This window comes from Tinamus guttatus, unplaced genomic scaffold (assembly GCF_059628265.1).
Source record: "Tinamus guttatus ecotype Peru unplaced genomic scaffold, ASM5962826v1 Tinamus_guttatus_pri_ptg000343l, whole genome shotgun sequence".
Taxonomy (NCBI): domain Eukaryota; kingdom Metazoa; phylum Chordata; class Aves; order Tinamiformes; family Tinamidae; genus Tinamus; species Tinamus guttatus.
In genome coordinates, this window is record NW_028288877.1 from 204,332 (window position 1) to 224,475 (window position 20,144).

General features: G+C 41.2%; 1 protein-coding gene across 2 annotated transcripts in view; it reads right to left on the minus strand.

The window, feature by feature from the left end:
* The window catches only part of SULF1 (sulfatase 1), a 61,618-nt gene that overhangs the window by 40,365 nt on the left and 1,109 nt on the right, over nt 1–20,144 (minus strand). For both annotated transcript variants that reach the window (XM_088529743.1, XM_010213261.2), the window contains exons 2-4: nt 15,262–15,501; nt 3,344–3,495; nt 1,182–1,351 (exon numbers count right to left, since the gene is read on the minus strand). In XM_088529743.1, the coding sequence (XP_088385869.1) occupies nt 1,182–1,351; nt 3,344–3,495; nt 15,262–15,501 (562 nt within the window). The remainder of the gene's footprint in view (nt 1–1,181; nt 1,352–3,343; nt 3,496–15,261; nt 15,502–20,144) is intronic.

Genomic DNA, 20,144 nt, shown 5'->3' on the forward strand with positions numbered 1-20,144 from the left:
ACCAGTTTCCCATTCAAGCAAATATTTACAAAAGTAACAATCCCATTACTGTTGCAGAAATTTAGGAATTATTCCAAATACCTAATAACTCTGAAATATTGATGATTGGTTTGCATTACCTGCAAAGTCTAGCATCTCGGGAATGTGGGAAAGTAGAACACATGATAAGAAAGACAGAGTTAACAAGATAAGGTCAGGGAGAGTAACATAGTTTGAAAGTAGCAGCCAAGAGACAAAAAAATACCGATTAACAGATATTTAACCATGTGCCACGAAGAGCATATTTTTGGCCCCAAATAGTGACCAGTTTATGCAAGATAGCTGCTATTCTTTGCAATTTTAAGCTTGTTAGTATAACTACAAATAACATAAAAATGAGTGTGAACAAGTGCAGAGTGACCAAAATGCAATTTGTAGACATAGAGCTTTTCCAAAGTGTGATAGAGCTGATTTCTTCTAATTTTCAGAGGGAAATTATTGTAGAATCCAGCTTATATATTTTTATTATTTTTTTTTCTATGTGGTAGGAGGCACAAAGGCATTGTTCCCATTTCTACATGGAAAGATCGTCCACGTACCGATGATAGATGACCATCCAATCTATAGAGGAAGCTGTAGAATCCAAGACTATTGTCTACTTTTTACCTGAAGCTTGCCTGAGTTTTGTAGACACCATGACAAATTTTTATTGTATCGGGGTAATCATCAGCAAATATAAGCATGTTATTTAAAAATGCATATTGATAAGCTCTCCAGCAATCTGCCAGTATCTAGTCTGTGAAAAAATCAGTGCTCTCAAAAGCTACAAAAATGCATTTGCTTAGTTAGAGTACAGGAAACGCATGTCTGGAGGAACATGAAGGAAGTAATATCTTTCTAACAGATCCTGACCTGTAACTACATATTTTCAGGGTGTTGTAAGAAGCTGCCCTTACAAAGGCAAATACTGACCTTTTAATCTCCCTCAACCTCCCAAGAGAAAAAAGAGCGTCTCTCTGCTTTAAGGCTGTCACTCTCCTTTCCAAAAGGAACAAGCACAGCAAAATATACAAGCAAAAATTCACCACTCCATATGGGTTTCTTATATTGGAATTCTCTGTTCTTTTAATCCCTCTGCAAGCAAATACCTTACAAAAAGCAAATATAAGGAGCTGCTTTTGCAGTGGATGGTTTTCACTTACATATGCTGTGAAGCGTTGGGATAGAGCTCGGAGAACTGCGGTGCAGAATCCTCCGGACCGTGGGGAGCAGCGTGGCTGATGACCATCATTATGGGCCTATGGGGATATATCCTCTTAGATGTTCTGAAGTAATTAATGCTCTCATTAGTGATTAGGTCTGTGAAGTAGTCCTGTAACATACATTTAACACAAAGCAAAAGTTACAAAGCCCATGATTAATTAGATCACATAACTATCATGTTATTATATTATTTTCAAGTCCTCATTAAAGTTCTGATCAGGAAGTAAAAGCAAACCATCAAAGGGATGTATGAGTCTAAAGAGCACGGGGGAGACTGCGCAGTAATTACTTTCTGAAGTAGACAAGACCACATAAAATGAGAAGGTATTTTGTAAATCAGATACAGCAGATTGTATTAAATAAATACAACTACCATATTTTACAATATAATACTAAGTAGCAGTTGAAATGATGGATTGTACTGACACAGATATCCCTCTTAAATTTCATTGACAAAACGCTTTCACAAAGTAACGCCTCATAACTGCAAGAAATAATTCATTCCTATGATAGTTTTCCATTCACATTTCCACTACTTCTGTGCTCTTTGCTCCAGTTATATTCTTATTTTTAGACAAACTGGGTGAAATCTGCAATCAACGTATTACAAAAATCCTTATCGGAGAAAAGGCAAATGCAAACACAGGGAGCAGTCAGATTCCTGCAGGCTCTGCTCTTTTAATGGTACAACTTTAAACAGGGCAGCTGCTGAGATTAAGGTTGTGACTTGCTAATAAACCGGCTTAACCCACAGCCAAGGTGGCAAATGGAAGCCTGTAAGGGGAAGGGAGGAAATAGAACTCAGAAAAAAAAAGGATGAAAACTTAAATTAAACCACCTGCCCTCTCTGAGCATTCACTGTTGGCCTGGAGGTCTGCTGTGAGCTTCATTGAGAAAGTGCTGAGACGATGTTTGCAATTTCAAGCACTTCCAGGCATGACTAATCATATGTTGTGGATCCGCGGCCCCGAACAGCTGCACAAGCAGAGCCTCAGGGACAAGGTCTGTGTCACACAGCGGTGCTGGGACCATCCGCCAGCTGTGACCTCCTCGCTCCCCTGCCCCTCGCCCGTGCTGCCCCTGGAGCAAACGCCGTAGCCCTGGCTGCTAAAACCTCTGCGATGGCACAGAAGTGGCAGGGAGCGACCCTTGGGGCTGCAGAAGCGGTTTTGGTCTCGAGACGCTGGGCTTCTGATAATTTCTGGTTTTGTGGCCTGGAGGACCGCTTTCCCAAAGCATCCATTCCCCTCCTATTTCCCTGTTTACTCTTGCTCCATAGGCAGAGTGGGTAAGGAATGTATAACTAACCAACATGCTTTCTTTTCTCTTCCCCCCTCCCGCTTCTTTTTTTCTTTTTTTCACTCTATATAAATATGTAATCAGTATCATCTAATTTCTATGGGTGGGGAAATCACAAACAGGCACTGCGAGCTTCCAATAAAATCTCATTACATGGGTCAGAAACCACAGCTGCAACATCTGTATCATCTTCTGTGAGCTGCATTCTGAGGAAATTCCAGATTGCTTTTTGCAGGCTGGAAAGTCTCGATCTGTGTTTCTGAGAAACTTCACAGCAGTGGGCAGGCCACCTTGGCATACTTTCCAAACTTGTCAGGAGCACAAACAAGCTCTGAAGTTTTCCAACGGCCATATTCTTGCACTTATCTATTCTCATAGTCATATCCGGAGTCTGACACCACAGACACGCATTTTTTTTGCACTGTATAATGGAAAACAGCATTAACTAAGATTTCTTATGTGGGTAATAACTGACAACACTCAGCTAACATCCAGTAGCACCAGGCACCCAGTTACTTTCAAGGAAGCTTTTATTTATTATTTGTTTCTTCCATGGAACCAACACTTTCTGGTAGAGAGAAAGAAGAAAGAGCAGACCGCATTGAAGAACCCTTGGAAAATTATTTCTATTGCACAGTTAAAATTCTCACACAGAAGTTGATCTGAAAAGCCCTGAAGAGAAAATGACATCTCAATTTCTCGGTTGTAGCTCATTAATTAATTAATTATCTGGCTAATTTATTATCTGAAAGTGATTTTCATATGGATTAATGATGCAGCATTTATGTGTCTGGAAAAATACCTTTGCATAATCAAATCCATGCTTCTCTTTGTTACCATTGCGAGAAATGGTGTAATTATAGAAGCGGGAGTTCTTCACTAATCCAACCCACTCTCTCCACCCAGGAGGGATGTAGCTGCCATTGTATTCATTGAGGTATTTCCCAAAAAAAGCTGTGAAGGTAAAAAAGAAAAGAAAAAAAGAACACAGACATGAGGCTTTGCAATTGGAGTCCTTTAGTTTAAGTAAAAAGCATGCAAGAATGGAGACAAAATTATGTGTTAGAATGTATCAGATTTGCTTTATCAAAGAGGTTTTTTCATGACTATTAACATAGATAATTTGCAGAGTTTTTATTAGAATTGAAAGCCTTTGATTTACATAACCTGTGGCTTTTGGAGATTTTTCATGGTTTCCTCTTGACAATGGAATAAAACTCAACCCTCAGAGGAAACCTCCAAGGACTACCTCTTGTCATTTTAGGCAAATCTTATGATATTTCAAAGCTTGGCCTCTGACTTTTGGAAATTTGGGCTTGGCAACGTGGTTATATTTCCTGGTCTGATAACCCGTCTGGGAACTTTGCAGCTCCATCTTGCTTGGCCCCGTTTGGAAAGATAAGGAGGGAATCCCTGCCCTGCTCAGTTACCACAGCTTCTCTAAGGCAAAGCTAAAGGGAAAAAAAAAGCAGGATTTGACGGCAAACCACCTCTCTTTGGTTTACAAAACAAGTATATTTTTTGGTTAGCTCCAGATGACAAATCAGTTCCCATTCATACTGAAATTTTCAGAACTGGCTACCAGTCCTAAGAGTGTCTGCAGGGGCTCTTGCTCCTTCTCCTGGAAGGAAGTAGAAAGAGCTCTATCTAACCCCATACATAAAGCTCCCAGCGATCTGGGAGCTGTGGATTACTCATGCCAGAGTCACACAGACACCAAAGCAGTTCAGCTGGCTGTGGACACGTGGATTAGCGCTGCAAATGCAGCTGTAGTGCTTCTAGAGCCAGCTGGGCTAGGGAAGCTCTTTAGTTGCTTATGTGTAGCTTTGACCTGGGTAATAAAGTCGGTCTAGATGTCTCAGGGCTGCATTTCCACTCCTGGGACACTGGGAAATGCAGTGACAAAACGCATTTGCCCAGGTCTGCAACTTAGGTTATTGGGGTCTCCTTAACTCCAGCTCAGACCCAGCAATGCTGGACATTTGGGTGTCTTGAGTTTGATTTGATTTTTGGGGAGGCAGTTTCAAAGCCCTGGAAAGTCACTGGTGCCAGCATTTTTGTCACCTATATCCTGAGCAGTGGGAATGACGGCATTCCCAGTATTGGCAAAGCAAGACACACTAGGAGAGGAGCAAGCAGCAAAGAAATCCCTCTGCGGGGATGAACATCCAGGGATGAACATCCCTGCTGAGAACCCCCTGGGCCGCCCGCTCCTCCTGCATCGCCCTCTCCTGCCCTTGTCAGCGCTCCCTGCATCCCAGCCGACCTCCCACCCAGCCTCAGCTGCCTTCCAGGACACATGGCAAACAACCTTACTCGTTTCCGACTCGGAAATGAAGTCACTTTGGAAAACCTCGCATTTGACCTAGACACATTCTGTCTAACCAAAAAAGCACATTTGTGGAAGGGCTTAAATACTTTGGATCTGACTGATGTGGGCATGGGGAACTCCTTCCTGGGAAAACTGTTGGAAAAAAACAAAATGTTCATAGTTTGAACTTGCTTGAGGCAACATAAATATGGCGCAACCCATCCATCTAACTGCCAAGTGTCACTAACCAGAGGTTACAGTCATATATAATGTTACTTTCCTATACCATGTGGAATGTGATTTATAAACAAGTCCTACAGACACTAGGCAAGACTTTCAGCTCTTCCTCCCACATCCATTAAGAAAGAAAGTTGGTCTCTCTCCTCTTTTCTCCTGATGCCAAGTGGAAGTCAAGGAGCTTGAGGTGAAGAGGGTGACTGTGGGGAGGAAGCGCGTGCCCAGCATGGCTGCCTTATGGAGAGTAAACTGTATCTCACCTCTGTAAGGCAGCCAAAGCATGCAAAACTCTCAGGGTATCAGATGTGCAAGAAAAGTGTAAGGGTAAAGGCCAAAATACTGTGGTAATAGAAGCCGTAGAATGGAAAGGCAGGAAAGGCAGAAGAAGTCAGTGAAGTATGGGAGAGCAAGGTGGCCAAGAAACCACTGCTGAGTCAAGCAAATACAGGACTGTCCTCTGGTTGTGGGGAAGATCTGATGTCAGGTCTGCTGAAGGCCACTGCAGCTCCACCAGTAACTACTGTGTGACCTTGGGGAACCCTCCATTTGCTCCTGTAAAGGACTCAAGTGCCAACCTGCCACCACCAACGATCACAGAATCACAAGCTCTAAAATAGAAAGTTATGGCAATTTATCATGTAGACTGGTTTGATAGCCCCACCTATAGTTAGATTGACTAATGCCGAGACCTGAACTCTGCTATTTATAGTTTTGCCAGACTTGAACCATTAATGATGATACTTTCCATGACAAGTATGTGACTCAGGCTGAATTTTGCTCTATGGAACATTTTAGCCAAATGGTTCAGCAATTTCCTAGAAAAGGGCTAGGGAAAAATAAATGGATTTGCCCAGTTAAAAATCATTTACAAGCTTTTCTATGAGAAGCCCTAGTGTCTCTGAGTTTTGATGTAGTGCCTCTGTAAATAACAGAGGTGGCTGTGTAAATCCATCCCAAAATGGCTAAGCTGTAAACCTCAGAAAAACTGCACTACACAGATGCTCAGGAAAGACTTGCTAAAGCTTCTCAGTTTAATGCCACCATAGGGTGTTATTTTATGGGCCTGACAAAGTCCTTACAATTTCAATTTGGGCAATAAAACAAAGAGCAATCAGCCTCTCTGTATCCTGCTCCTCTGCTGATATTCTGGCACTACCTGAGAGAAAACCACCAGCATAAAATGCAGAGATGAAAAGACCTGGAGCACGGGGACAGAAAGAGATAAACTGAATTTAAAAAGAGGAAAGGGAAGCTTGGAGCTGGTGGGGGCCAATTCATTCTGGAATTTCCTTGCTGTAGATTACTCAACTTTGCAACTTTAATAATGTTTTCTTAGCCCCCCCTTAGTCCCATATTTTGGTGCGTTATTAGAATTTGGATTGACAGCCTGAACCATTCACCTTTGTGCTGGCAATGATTTAGTGTTTTATCATAAATACAATCTCAGAACTGTCAAGTTTTAAGCAGCTCCTTGAGTGACGCTTTGCAGAAATAGATGTTTCACCCTGTTGTGGATTAAAGTCATTCCCATGTCAAAGGTATGGTAAACCCCTGAATCCTCAGAGAAGCAGCACTACCCTTGATAATGGATCACGTTTGCCAAATTGCTTTAACTAAAGATGGTTTATTGATCAAAAGCTGGGGAGGATAATAGAAGCAGACATATGAAGGGAAAAGCCAGGTTTTTACTAAACCAGAGGACTTCACCATAGCATTTTCTGAGAGTTGGGTATGCGAGGGGCAAGGGAGTCAGAGCTGGAGCACACTGCCAGCATATGCTTCCTCAACCTCTGCATGAGGACAAGTGCTAGAGTCAAAAGAAAGCACAGTAGTACCCACAGGGTAAACTCCCAGTCAGCAAGTCAGCACTATGTGTCTTCTGTATGTTTTCTGCTAGCCAAAGGATTGTAAATAATTAAAGTAATATGGTATATGTCACAGAACTGCCCAGGAACTGACACACAACATGCAAATGTTCTCCCTGCACCCTCACGTACTTGGCTCATACAGTCAACCCACATCCTCAACTTGGCTGTGGCTTGATGCTTGCTGAATTGCCCACGTATCAGCACTGGTTGACTGAGATATAGCCCCTGGCAGGATGCATGTGACTTTAGAAGCCACTTGCACTCAGCAGTTATGGGGTTTAGGAAGACATTTCTGTTTGTAATTAATAAAACAGAGATTATGATTCAATGGGTAAAAGACTAATTAAAATCTATGCCATTTCAAGGGACATCTTTTCATTATTGTGTGTAATGGCTCCCACAGGGATAACAGGAAAGATAAATGCCGAATTTTGCATTTTAATAAGACAGTTTTTATCTGCATTCTGGCACTTTTGCTAACTGTTCCCAGGACGCATTGTTATTTTTTAATCACATGTAGAGTAGCTTAGTATATCAGGGTAATTGCAGCTTCTGTATGTTCAATTAAGTTTATGCAAACAACAACGCACGGCGCGGTGAACTGTTATACAGACATCTATGTGTCGAAGGAGTGGCTGCAGAATATACATGTCTGGGATCTCATATAAACAGATTCCTTAATGCAGGTTGCTATTTTCCCTTTGGCAATTAGCTAGTGGGTCCTGAACTGGGCTGAGAGATCCAAGGAGCTTCACATGGTGCAAAACAAGGAGAATTTAACGCAGGCTATCCATGGGGTTTCAAGGCAGGATTTCTACACCCTGATGTGATTCAGCTTCCTGCCATTCCCAGCACATTTTTCCCAGCATGTACCATGAATGTGTATGACTAAGTTTTACACAGTAGAATAGGCCACTTACGCTCTGCGTTAGTGGATCAGCATACAGGTGAACTGTACCACATCCACTGGAGGGACATCTCTGCACTGCTACGGGTCAAAGGACCTCTGCTATATTCTATACCCTAGTTGTCTGTTGATGCTTGTGGGAATGTCTCTGATTTAAAACAAAACCAAACCTTTAAAAAGGCAGGCTGCAATGAGGTTTAGTCACTGTGACCCAGACAAGAGCTTTAAGTAGAGAGCCCACTTCCTCTAACAAAATCAGGAAACCATTTGCAGGAGTTGCAAAGCACTGTTTATATGACATTTCAGTGCTGACACACAGTGATTCAGTGCTTTTGGGGACAGAGCCTAACAAAACTGCAACTCCAGGATTATTCCAGTAAATTTCTCCTTGCTTTCTTCCCATTATGCAAGCGATAGATTCAAAACTGGGAAGTTGTTTGATTTTTCCCTTCTGTCAAAAGATTACCAAGCATTAGGGTATCACTTCATTAAACTGCAAATAGCCACTTTAGTATTACAGCACTCACTGGGAAATCAAAAAAGCACTGTCCCAGAAATGTATTGAGGAAACTGAGGCACCCAGAGATTAACCTTCAACTAGTGAAAATCGCACAGGAAATCTGTGGCATTGCCAAGAACAGTATTCAGATTTCTTAGTTCCCAGTCTTGTAACTTAACCACAGCAGAAAACCTCAGGTTTTCTACTTTTTTTTTTTTTTTTTTTAATGCAGCCTTGTGGGTCTTTCCCAGTTGCTGTCAGTGTTACCATTGTAACCAAAAAGAGCATTAAAATTTTTATAACTCAGCAGTTGCAAAAGGCATTAGCCTATAACTTGATACACCAATCGTTAGTCTGGGTGATGCCTTTAACAAAGCTTGTATTATGGGCCAGGCTGGTAGCACTTGCCATTATTGATGTTGTCTGACACTTCTCATTATAAGACCCTGTTTTCAGTTGCTTATAACTTTCTCATACTTGGACTGAAATTTTCCACACTGGATGTCTGCCTCAGGCAAAATTTTTTGAAACTTCCTAGCCCTAACAGTAGCCATCCTTGAGAACTGTAGTAATGGAAAAAGAATTACATTTAGCATCTGAAAAAAATTATGTGAGCTTTCATTTGAAAGTGCTCCCATGCTCTGCAATGAGAGCATGAACTCTGTCAAAGACATGATGGACTCTCTGTCTAGGAGGCATCTTTTATTATGCTTGTGAAAACCCATTCAAATTTTGCTCAGTTTTGAAAAAAACAACAACAAAAAAACGCCCTGCAGTTTGCATGTGCTGAAGATCTGGGCACACAGGGCTCTTGATTCCTTTTTGCCACCAACTCCTTCACCCCACCTGTGCATGCATTACGGGGAGGTCAATGTCAATGTGGAGGGGATGAGGTGGATACAGGGTGAGTAGCCAGGAGACTGACAGGGACTCTGCGAGAGGAGAGAAGGGATAAAGCAGCATTGGCCTGGACACCCTGGGTGGGAAGTATCCACCAAGGACTGGGTGGACAGAGTACAGGACGGGGAAAGAAGGCGATGGAGGAGACAAGGGGGTGGGCAAAGCAGATCTGCTGGGCTGGCTGGGAAAAAAGTTTGCTGATGTCAACCAGTGGGAACAGGATGTGGTTGTTAGGACTGAGCAGCTGTGGGTGGCGAAGGAGGGTGGGAATGGCTCAATGGTAGACAGACAGACAGACAGACAGTGGGGACGAGGCTTATAGCAGCGGTGGAGACATCGTCCTGCAGAGAAAACAGAGGAGTGGAGCACTCCTCCTCATGGTGTAGCATGAAAGGAGCCAGATGTGCCGAAGAAAAGACACTTTGGGGCAGTGATATGGACAGGACAGTTCCTGGGAAGGTTTCTCAGCCCCATAAGCACCTTCCTTTCAGCAAACAGCTGAAAATACGTCTGATAAACTCCTCCTTACTTGTGATAACAGTATATTAGTGATAAGTAATTGAGTGTTCTGGTTGACTACTGAAAGAGGAAATAGTAGAGTTTTATAGATGAGGTCTGTAACCTCATCCTTGCTGCTGACCTATGTGGATACTAATGCTATTCCATTTGACAAGAGTGGACCTACACTCCTTTTTTTCAGTTTAGGAAATTTCACCTCCAGGAATGTGGTTTGTGATCATGTAGTGAAGCACAATCATTAGGCCATAAGAAGAAGAGGGAAGAAATAATTTCACAGGCAATGTTCTACCCAGATTGTCCTAAATGGACTGCTTGAATGTGCAGCTTTAGTAATATTCTTTTAGAATAAGGCTTTCTGTGTGTATTTAAAAGCACAGATTTCTGCTTTAAACATAAGTAGACAAACATGCTGTGGTTTTTGATGAGGTTCTGGAGAGAATCCAAAAAAAGTTTAACTTAAATGATACCATAGAACTAGAAAATCCCTTTCCTTCTCCTTTCTGGCCTTTTTCCTCTTTCATATGTCATTTTTTTTCTGGGCTTTTCATATATTTGAATATATTCATCATATTTCATCCTTATTTATAAGTTCCTCACTTTGCCTGAAAGTGCAATTTTATTATGAAAAGTGAGATGTATATCTAATAATTATTTAATTTTTTTATAAGTTAAATTGTTTGGTGGCCCTCTTTCATATCAATAAAGAACTTGAAAGCCTGGGGTTCTCTCTTTATTTTTACTTTAGAAATCTTCTAAAAAGCAGGGCTCATTCTTTGCCCGCTCTTTCCCATCCCTATATTGTATTCTGCCACCATCTCAGTTTTGCAAAAGAGTGTGAGGCAGGCTGCAAATCAGGTCACTGAAACAATCCAGAATAAAAATAGTGTGTGCTGGCAGCGAATTTTACTGTAAGGCTGTGAACAGGAAACACTGAAGGCTTTGCCTCTGAGGAAATGTATTGTCGAACCACGCCTTCGAAACGGGGACATTTTGCCCTCTTTACAAAAGATTAGCTGGCCCAAATGTCAAAAAGGAATGGTGTACAATTTATACACCCCTTCTCCTAAAAGCCTGTCTATCAGTCTCTTACCTTTTGTTATCTTGTCATATTATTAGTTCTCTGTTCATTATGCTAAGAAAAATACCCATAATTGACAGATGCCAACCGGCTTGCATCAGAAGGCAACGTGAACAGTTATTAGCTAGATGTCCAGCAAGTGACCAGCTTTCTGCATCACCATGAAGAAGTCTGTGAATGACCTCAAAGCATGCCATATGGTGACATCTAGATGTCTAGTCACTTCCTGCATTTTGAGTTTTACAAAAACTAGTATTTATAAAGTAACATTCATGTTGCTCAATGTTGCTATTTTTGACATTTCTGCCCCATGAAAGCCTGAGAATGACATCAGCTTTGCAAGAATGTTATTCTAACTGATTGATCCTTCAGAGCAAGGAATAAAATATTGTGAAACATGCCTTCCTGAAGAATAATAATAAAAAAACTAAGCAAATATTGGACTAATTTGGAGATCTTTGTTCTTTCAAGCGGCATTCCGTAATGGGAGAATCTGGTCCTAACTTTGTCACGTCCTGCAAGTCTGCCAATGACTGCTGAGACACAGCAGACTCCTGCTCTCTCCTCCATGGGTTCCCTGCCTGTGAAGGGCTAAAAAGAGTGAGGATTAGGAGGTAATTATTTTATAAAGTAGCATTAAGCAGTGAGGGCTCTGAATGCATGTGCACGTCAAGCCAGAGTGAGATTTTTAGACTTACATTCCTGGTCACGTATGTAAAGGGATAAAGCTTCAGCTGGTAAGAATGTAAAATACCATAGCACAGGAAGTGCAATGCACTATTGAACAAAAAAGTGATTGTTACATTTATGTTTGCTATATACTGACTATATTGCTGTTATGGCTGTTTTCTAAAATAGGACAAAATTTCTCAGTTACTGCTCAGTTATTAAGATGTAGCACAATCCTCCTTTCCTATGAGGGAAGCTAAGGTTCATGTAGTTCACTCCTGGATATTTCATTTGTATTTGTGTAGCCGAGTGTCAGTGGGAACTGACAATACAAAAGGGCAGATCTGAGATGAAAGACTACATATTGAAGGGCTGGGACAGAAAGGAGAAGGTAAAAAAAAGAGTTACAGTGCTACAGGCAATATTGAAAGAACAGCAAATAACTAGCCAAAACACTGGAAAACGCTAAGCAAATCTCTCAACTGCTGCATCTAATGAATATGAATAAAAGATTCAAACATAAGTTGCTGAAGGGATGTCTATCGACATCAGAAACTTCAAGGGGAAACATTTCAGGTTTTTCTCATATTTTCCACCAAATTTGGAAGTAATTATAGATTGTCCCTCTCTCCTCCTGACAAGAGCAGATGGAGCCTATGTAATGAAAACAAATGTCTCATTTTTCTGAAGCTCTCCAAAGTGTGTTTTTTTTTTTTTTTTTTTTTTTTTTTTTTTACCTATTTGGTGTATCTTCCCTTGGTATTTCTTACCGTCAAGTTGGAAATCTACAAATTCTAGTTTAATGGTCCCAATTTTGTGGGCTTTCAAAATCAGGAGGCTCTGCATTTGACTCATTGTGGTATTAACTCAGTGCTTACAAATAAAGGAAACTATAAACATTGCAACATCCTTAATTGCCTTGTTTCTTTGGAGATTTTTTTTGAATTAGAAGCAAAAATGACTTGGGTTTGGCAGTGTTATTTCTGAATGTTATCTGCCTCTTCCCACCCAGCATAGTTCCTGCCTATGAATTAGCACTGGCATATTACTTAAAAAAATAAAAATAAAAAGAGGGGATATTTGCAATGTCTCCTGCAATTCACTTAAGGGGAGAACAGAAAGAAAATATATATATATTTTTTTTAGGTTTTTCCAGGGAGTTCTAATTATGACTGCAGTTTATTGCAGCACATTTCAGAGCTCTCTTTAAAAGGACTGCTGTGCTTGCTTGGAGTCCTAGTGACTTTAGCAGGATGCTCCTTGTAAGCAATCTGCCCACATATGATCAGTTACAGTTCAGAGGATTTAGTTAAGACTGCAGCAGGTTTAGACAGCGGATACTTTATAGATGTTGGAAACCATCTGGAATCAACAGAATTAAGTTGGTTATATAAACATCATTCTCTTTCTCCACCTTATTTCCACTAACTTATAGAATAATTTGGCCCTATTTAAAAAGTGAGAGTTAAATCTTATTAAGAACAGAGAACCAGGTTCAAGGTATACAAGGCACATGGGTCTCGACTAGTATGTTGGACTGGTGTGCTCTTGACTAGTCTGTTATCAGGACTGCCACCAAGCTGTTGAGTGGCCTTGGTCACTCACTTGCTCTTTCTGTGCCTTAATTTCACCTTGAAGAAGATATTGATTTCCTTTCAAAACATAAAAGAAATCAGAGGGTAAAAGAAGCACCGTAAGAAGAGGTATCTACTTTGTCCACAACATCAGCACAGAGTTGCAACTAGCCTACCTAGCACATAGTCTCCCTCTCTCCCAGTTTTCCCTCCACCACTTCCAGGTATTCTCTGAGCCGTTAAATTTTACTAAATCTTCTAGCTGTGAAATGTAGACTATTAGTCAGTTAGTGGACTTTAGATGACTTTTTAATGAGGAAACAATGTCCTTGAAAAATGCATTATAAGCTCTGGCGGTAATTAAGGTACCACTTCAAAAAGTAATTATGGGATAACTGGAAGGTAATCTTATCTCACAAAGAATAAATGGAAAAATTCTTTAGGACTATATTATTATAAGGTTAAACAATGTACAGAAATGGAGAAACAGAGTTTCAGACACAGACTTCCATTTTTTTCTGTTTCCTTTTCCTCCTTTCTGCTCTTTGCTAAAATTCAGCCACCCTGATAGTTTCAAGAATAATGATCCCTCAAACTGCCTTTGAAAAGGGATTTTTCATTTTCTTTTTCTTTTTACTCTTTTCCTTGACATTTAATGGGACTAAGTCTGCATTTAGTAGATAGCTCCATGTGCCTTCATAATACATGGCAGAGCAGAAAGTATACCCAAATCAAGAGTATATCCAAATTTGCCAGGAGAGCAGAGAGGTAGTGACTGAAAAGTCCACCACAGCTGCCTAGTTTACATAGGGGGCAATCAGTTGTGCAAGTGTTAGATTATAAGTCAGTAAGATACTGTATTTTATAAGAACAAGAAAGGGTCTCACATGAAGCACTCATCAAACAAGCAGAAAGGATTTCTGAGACATAAGCCAAGAAATGAAGCTTATATTTTAGAGGAACTTCAGCATCTTCACTAGCCATGAAATCAGCTTAGTAGAGACTGAAGTACTGTTCAGTGCATGTGACAGCGCCAAAACCAGGGCCAAAGAGGGTAAATATTTGTTTTTGTTTTTTAAACAGGATGTAGAATCTCTCCAGAACTACAGATGCAGAGAGACAGAAGGAAAAAGAGTGAGTTGTCTGAGCGGTAAAGAAAAGATGGCAAACAGGATGATAGATTTAAGGTGTTGCATGTAGCAGCATTAAGAGACATTCAGCAGACAGCATGGAGACATTCCCCTATATGTTTTGAAAGCAATCTGTTCTTGTGCCTGAGCTGCTGATAGAGACAAGTTTCTTTGCTGCCAATGACAGTGTAAGGAACGTAGTTGGCAGCGAGACCTGTGCCTCGTTGGTCCCGTAAAGGAGAGTCTTTGTGGTCGAATGAACAAATTGCCCCCTGATGACCTTGCACAACTCCTGTACCTTAAGGAATGGGAGTCAGGCTGGAGCCTAACATGTCTACAGATTGAATCTTAAGGGATAGGTGACGCATAAATGAATCGGGTTTTACATCGAGCTGAAGCACAAATGAGAGGAATAAGAAGAGTTCTTTGTAGACAGGAAAGGGATCTCCTGACTACGGAAAACCACCAGGAATTTACAAGGAAATTATCGGATCTTAGTGGTGCTCAGCAGAACAATCCTTCTTAAAGGCATGTTTCTATTCATTTTCAGAAAATGCAAATGAAATATCACCCCATGGCCAAGTTTAAATTATAGCATTCACCTTGTTTCACTCTCATGATGGGCACTTCACTCCTGTGAGGTCTTTGGCACCAGTCTCTAACCTGGCCCTGACATCTTTTCCCATAACTGTTAGCAACTGTCCTCAAGCAGGCCATAATCCTGACCATAATCACAGCTGGGCCTGCCAGTTTGGACCCACAACGCAGTGAAAATGAGCCTCTTTCTCACTAGGACTAACTACCCAGTAGTTTATTTCTCACCTGGGATATCCAAGCATGAAAACATGGAGCAGCGGGTGGTATGTCCCTCCCTCACCAAAACACTGTAACCCCAACCTGGGATGACAGGACCTTCATTTTAGGCAGAGGTTCAATATCCGTTTCTTGAATCATCTCAACGCTCATTAACGGCCATTGAATACCCATCATTTTCATCTTAAACAGAGGAATGTTGACTCATCTCCTACCTGTCCGGTACCCTGTGTTATTGAGATACACAGCAAAGGTCCGTGGCTCGTGGGTAGCCTGCCATGATGGGGACGAGCAGTTCTCGTTGTTGGTGTACACGTTGTGATTGTGCACATACTTCCCGGTGAGCATGGAGGAGCGCGAGGGGCAGCACATCGGTGTGGTCACAAACGCGTTGATAAAAGAGGCCCCTCCGTTCTCCATGATCCGCCTGGTCTTATTCATCACCTGCAAGGACCCTGAAATGAGAGGAACTAATCACTCCATGGCTGCAAAAGATGGTGGTAGTTTATTGGCTGCTATTATGCCATAGAAGTATCAGTGTTTAGCCTGTCCTCAGACATCAGACTAGGTAATTCCAGGAAAAAAAAAAAAATTCTATATTATATTGCCAAAAGTCTTTTCCAGGACTCCAGCAAAACTGAGTTCTTTCTTTTCTTGAGCTTCAGTGCAAAGTCGAAGTGCAAGCTATTCTAGAAATACAATGTTAAAGCTTTAGACCTGTATCATATTTGCAGGTCAGTAGCTCTTCAAATACTGCAGTAGAAAAATAATATGTTATACAGACTGCATCATTAGTCAATGTGCCAGAAAAATATGTGCCATTCTGAGATTACTAATGAAGTCTGTTACAATTCCTTCTCTTTTATCAGATAATAATCTTTAATATTTACTCCATTTCTGACAGATGAATTCTTACAGTTCTTTACTCATGTGAGTAACCCTAAATTATGTAAGCTGATCCCAGTGATGCTGGAACTTCTCACAGGTGGACTATTTATAAAGATTTTTAAAAGCACCGCTTTCCAGTGATACATAATCTCTTACAGTAATTAGCAGCATATTAGATTTCCACATTGGATTTGCAGTCAAGAACTAAGCAGTGATGTAAGCATATACTTACCTGAGGCCAAGAAAGAGTCTTGGGGGAAGGGGAGGGAAAAAAAAAAAAAAAAAAAAAAGGAAAAAAAAAGAGAGAGAGAAAGACAAAATTCTGTAATGATTTTCCTAGAGGAAAGTTTCTTTGGATACAGGAGTAGCAGGTCTGACTCTAGCATGGCATTCAGAATCAGCTTTGGGCTGTATACTAAAACACTGCCAAAATATGGCATCCTTCTCAAGAACCTCTTGCATTTCTCCTAAGCATTGATTTGGTTTAGAGAAAAAAGGGATTTTTTGTTTTGTTTTACTTGTTTCATCCTTTAAGACATCACAACAGGTGAGACGGGTAGGGACTGTAGATTTCTTATTGCATAAAGCCTCAGCAGATCCTGACAGGGAATGTCAGTGCTTGCTGACAGCTGCCAAATTTTGTTCCTTCTGTCATACAGAACAGCTACTGAAGAGTGAATATAAACTGTGGACATGTGAGCATGCACTCTGGAAACAAGTCTGTGAATTCAAATGCTTGCACAATTCTGATTGTAAAAAGAAGTTTCTGGAATTCTACTTTCTGTTTTTACTTTGGTTTTACCATTCACTTTGCTTATCTAATAAGAAGTTTCAAAATCATGAAAAAGTAGCTGTAGCCACCCTTTCTCTTCCTCTCCTCAAATTGCCAAGAAGTTTCAAGGATAGATGTAAACATTTAAAACCTTACAAATTATGCTCTTAATTAAGTGTACTCTGTTCTTTTTGGGGCTAATGAATTTGTGCAAGATGTGATTTTTTTCATCAAAGTGATTTGCTACAGAATCAGTTTCTGGGTCTTTAAAAGAGGCACGTAGTGTCTTTACAGATACACCTAATACAATGAAGTCATCATCATTTTGGACTCTTCCTCCTTCACAGTTCCTCTTTTCTAAACGCAGAGCACCCGCTCTTAGACGTCTGCAGAGCCAAATGTAGTTGGGAAGGTGCTTTGCTGGACAGAATACAGCCAAAAAACATGTGCTTAAAGCTACAGTGAAGTAGCAGGGGATGTTTTTTTTCTTTTTTTGCCACAGCTGTCCCATTTCTGAAATGTCACACACAGTTTATTACACTGAGAGCTCAGCTGTGAAGTGCTCGTAGGTCCTCAGGTGGAAAGTGCACGCTAGTAGTACACTGATGCACAGCAGCAGAGCTGATGTGTGCTTTCATGCCTCCCTGCATTATAAATGAGTAGCTGTTCAAGCACTTCCTCATTCTTGTGCTTGGTCAGCCCTCTGTTCTTGCAAACCTGCTGTTTATGAGTAAGTTTTTCCTCCAGGTATGCACTTACTGACACTGATAATAGATTTACCCCCTCTGGAATTCCTGGAATAGACACTTCAAAGGAGGTGAGACTTCCTCATTTTGAATACAAAACACAAGTAGGAGAAAAAACTTGCTGATATAAGTTATGATCTGCTGTCTGTGGCTCTCCTCGGAGCTTGCGTGCTTTACCATCTGGCACCTCGTCTTCAGGGCACACGTTGCAGGCACTGCCTGACAGCAGGACACTCACGTTCTGCATGAGCCATCAGGGAGGGCCCGAGGGGAACCAAATAACTGGGAACGGCCAATACAGCTCCAGAAATCAGTTAAGTTTCATTGGACAAGAAATTCAGCACGACCTCTCACTTCATTCTCCTCTTACATTGAGAAATATATTTGGTAACCAAGGTTTCATAAATTCTTGCCGTTGCTACGGATTTTCAACCAGCTGTATCTTAGCTGGACATCTCTGTAGTAGAACGGTCACTAGAAAGATATAACCTTTACTTAGGATTTGTGCAAAATCCTAGTGAGGTGATGGATTCTCAATTCTTAGACCATATTCCCATTTTTCCAGCCTGTCTTTTTTTTAGTACTTGGAAAGTTTAGTGAACATGGAGAGCAAATCGGGCAAATTATGCCTAATATGGGGCTAGATGATACTGTGAACTCTTCCCCTGATGTTGTACCCTGTGAACACTTTATATGGATTTCATTGTCTGGTGCACTGGGCCGCAAATATAAAGGTGCATTTCATTTACTTATTTATTTTAGATTTTTTTAACCTTTTTCCATCATCCCAAATCTCAAAGGATAGGTTAGAAAAACTGGAAATACCAATGTATTTATTAGTTGTGACTCATTTCTAACATTGCACAAGATACTGCTTGCAGTGAGATTATGAGAATGACTGGGTGGCCAATGGCTTGAGAGACTGATGTGTGCAGTACATGGGAGGAATAAGTAATAGAGAATCTGGAGAACGGGGAAGTGAATAAAGAGTCATCAAAAAGTTGTAAGTATCTGCATGCATCATGGAAGTTTTGGTGGTTACCCCCCTGGTCTCTGGGAGCTTGGGCCACTGCTCCAGAACCAAGCAGAAGAACGATAGTGTCTGCAGAGATGCTCCTGTACAGATCTGAGTCCTGGTGCTTTTCCTTAAGAAAGGTGCCAGTTTGCCTCAGGGTGGGACAGTTATTTCTTCAAGTACGTCCTGGCCTGTATGGGAACTGAAATGGAGTTGTGGAGCAGTGTGAGGGTTTCATCTGATGAGCTGTGTGAGGGAGCAACTCCTGCCAAACTTCTACGTGCAGTCAGAATGCAAATTGCTGGAGGGATAGCACAGATCCATACGAAGATGTGCATTCCTCCATACTCTGAGCTCTGATTGAATGCTTCTTCAGAAATTTTCTTGTAGGTCATTTGCACTCAAGGCAGCTGACCATTTTGGTTCAATACTTCTGCATGCTCTGGAGACAAATCTTTCCTGATTGAAGTGTACAATGATGTGCCTTGTACCCTTTCACGTTTAAGTATTCCCTTAGAACAGCTTTGAGAAAGGCTCAGGCTGGGAATACAATATCAAATAATCTATATTAAGAGATTTTCAATTTTGTGATTTTTGGATAACAAAACCTGAACTTTATTCTGTTTGTGGTACAAAGTGTCACTTCCCACTGACCTTCGGGAAACCTTTTTCCTCAGGATTTGCTCAAGGACGAGGCGATAATCTGCTCGTGGAAAGAAAAATATGGCTTTGCTTTCAAAGGAGCAGAATGATTTATTAGTAAGAGTGCGAATAATCCAATACAGTAAGTCTGGGGCTGACTCTGTTTCCTGAGAAATGATCTATGAGAAAGGAAAACTCGGATCTTCTCCTTCAACGCAGCAGGAGCACATACGCGTCCAGGCTCTTGCTCAGCTGGTTACTAATAGGAGCCACATCCTTCCTGCCCTCTCACCATCATCTTTCCTGCCCTCTCACCTCTTGCAAGTCCCTCACAAGTCCCTCCCAAGCGCCTCCACAAGCTCCGCTCACAGGGTGGAGAGAGGCAGTTGCGAGCATTGCGCTGGGATGCGCACTGCTGACCTACCTTCCTCGCCGCCCTGGAGGACGCAGGCACTTTCTGGCCACAAAAAAAATAATAATAATAACAAAGAAGACGACATGGCTTGACCCTTTTAAAGGCATTTTCAAACTGGCTGCATGGAGAAGCACATTCCTATTGTAATGGCTGTATTTTAGGCCAAAAATAGAAGCGGGACGGCCTTTCGTTATGCAGCGTGGCTAAATGGAGCAGACGTTTGAAAGAGCGAGAAGCAAAATAGATAAGATGTGCTCAGATCCAAAGCCCTGCCCTGCAAGCTCACTGTAAAAACTGCCACATAGGAGGATTAACCCTCAAACCGGCAGCACAGTTAGTTTATTAACCATATTTTCTCATTGGGGTGCGTAACCTCCAACCGTTATAGGGGTGCATAAATTATTATCATATCCTGCCAAATGCAAAATGAATTGCTGGAGTTCCTATCAGATCTGGACCATGTTTTTGCCTACACCTTTTCAGGCCAAGTTTTTTAAAGTGGATGAATAGTTTTGCTGCAACTTTTCTGGAATGAAGGATTTTGATTTTTGAATTTCGTATGGCATTTGGGTTAGACATTCACATTATTTCTTTAAAAATATACCTGTCACTAAAAACAC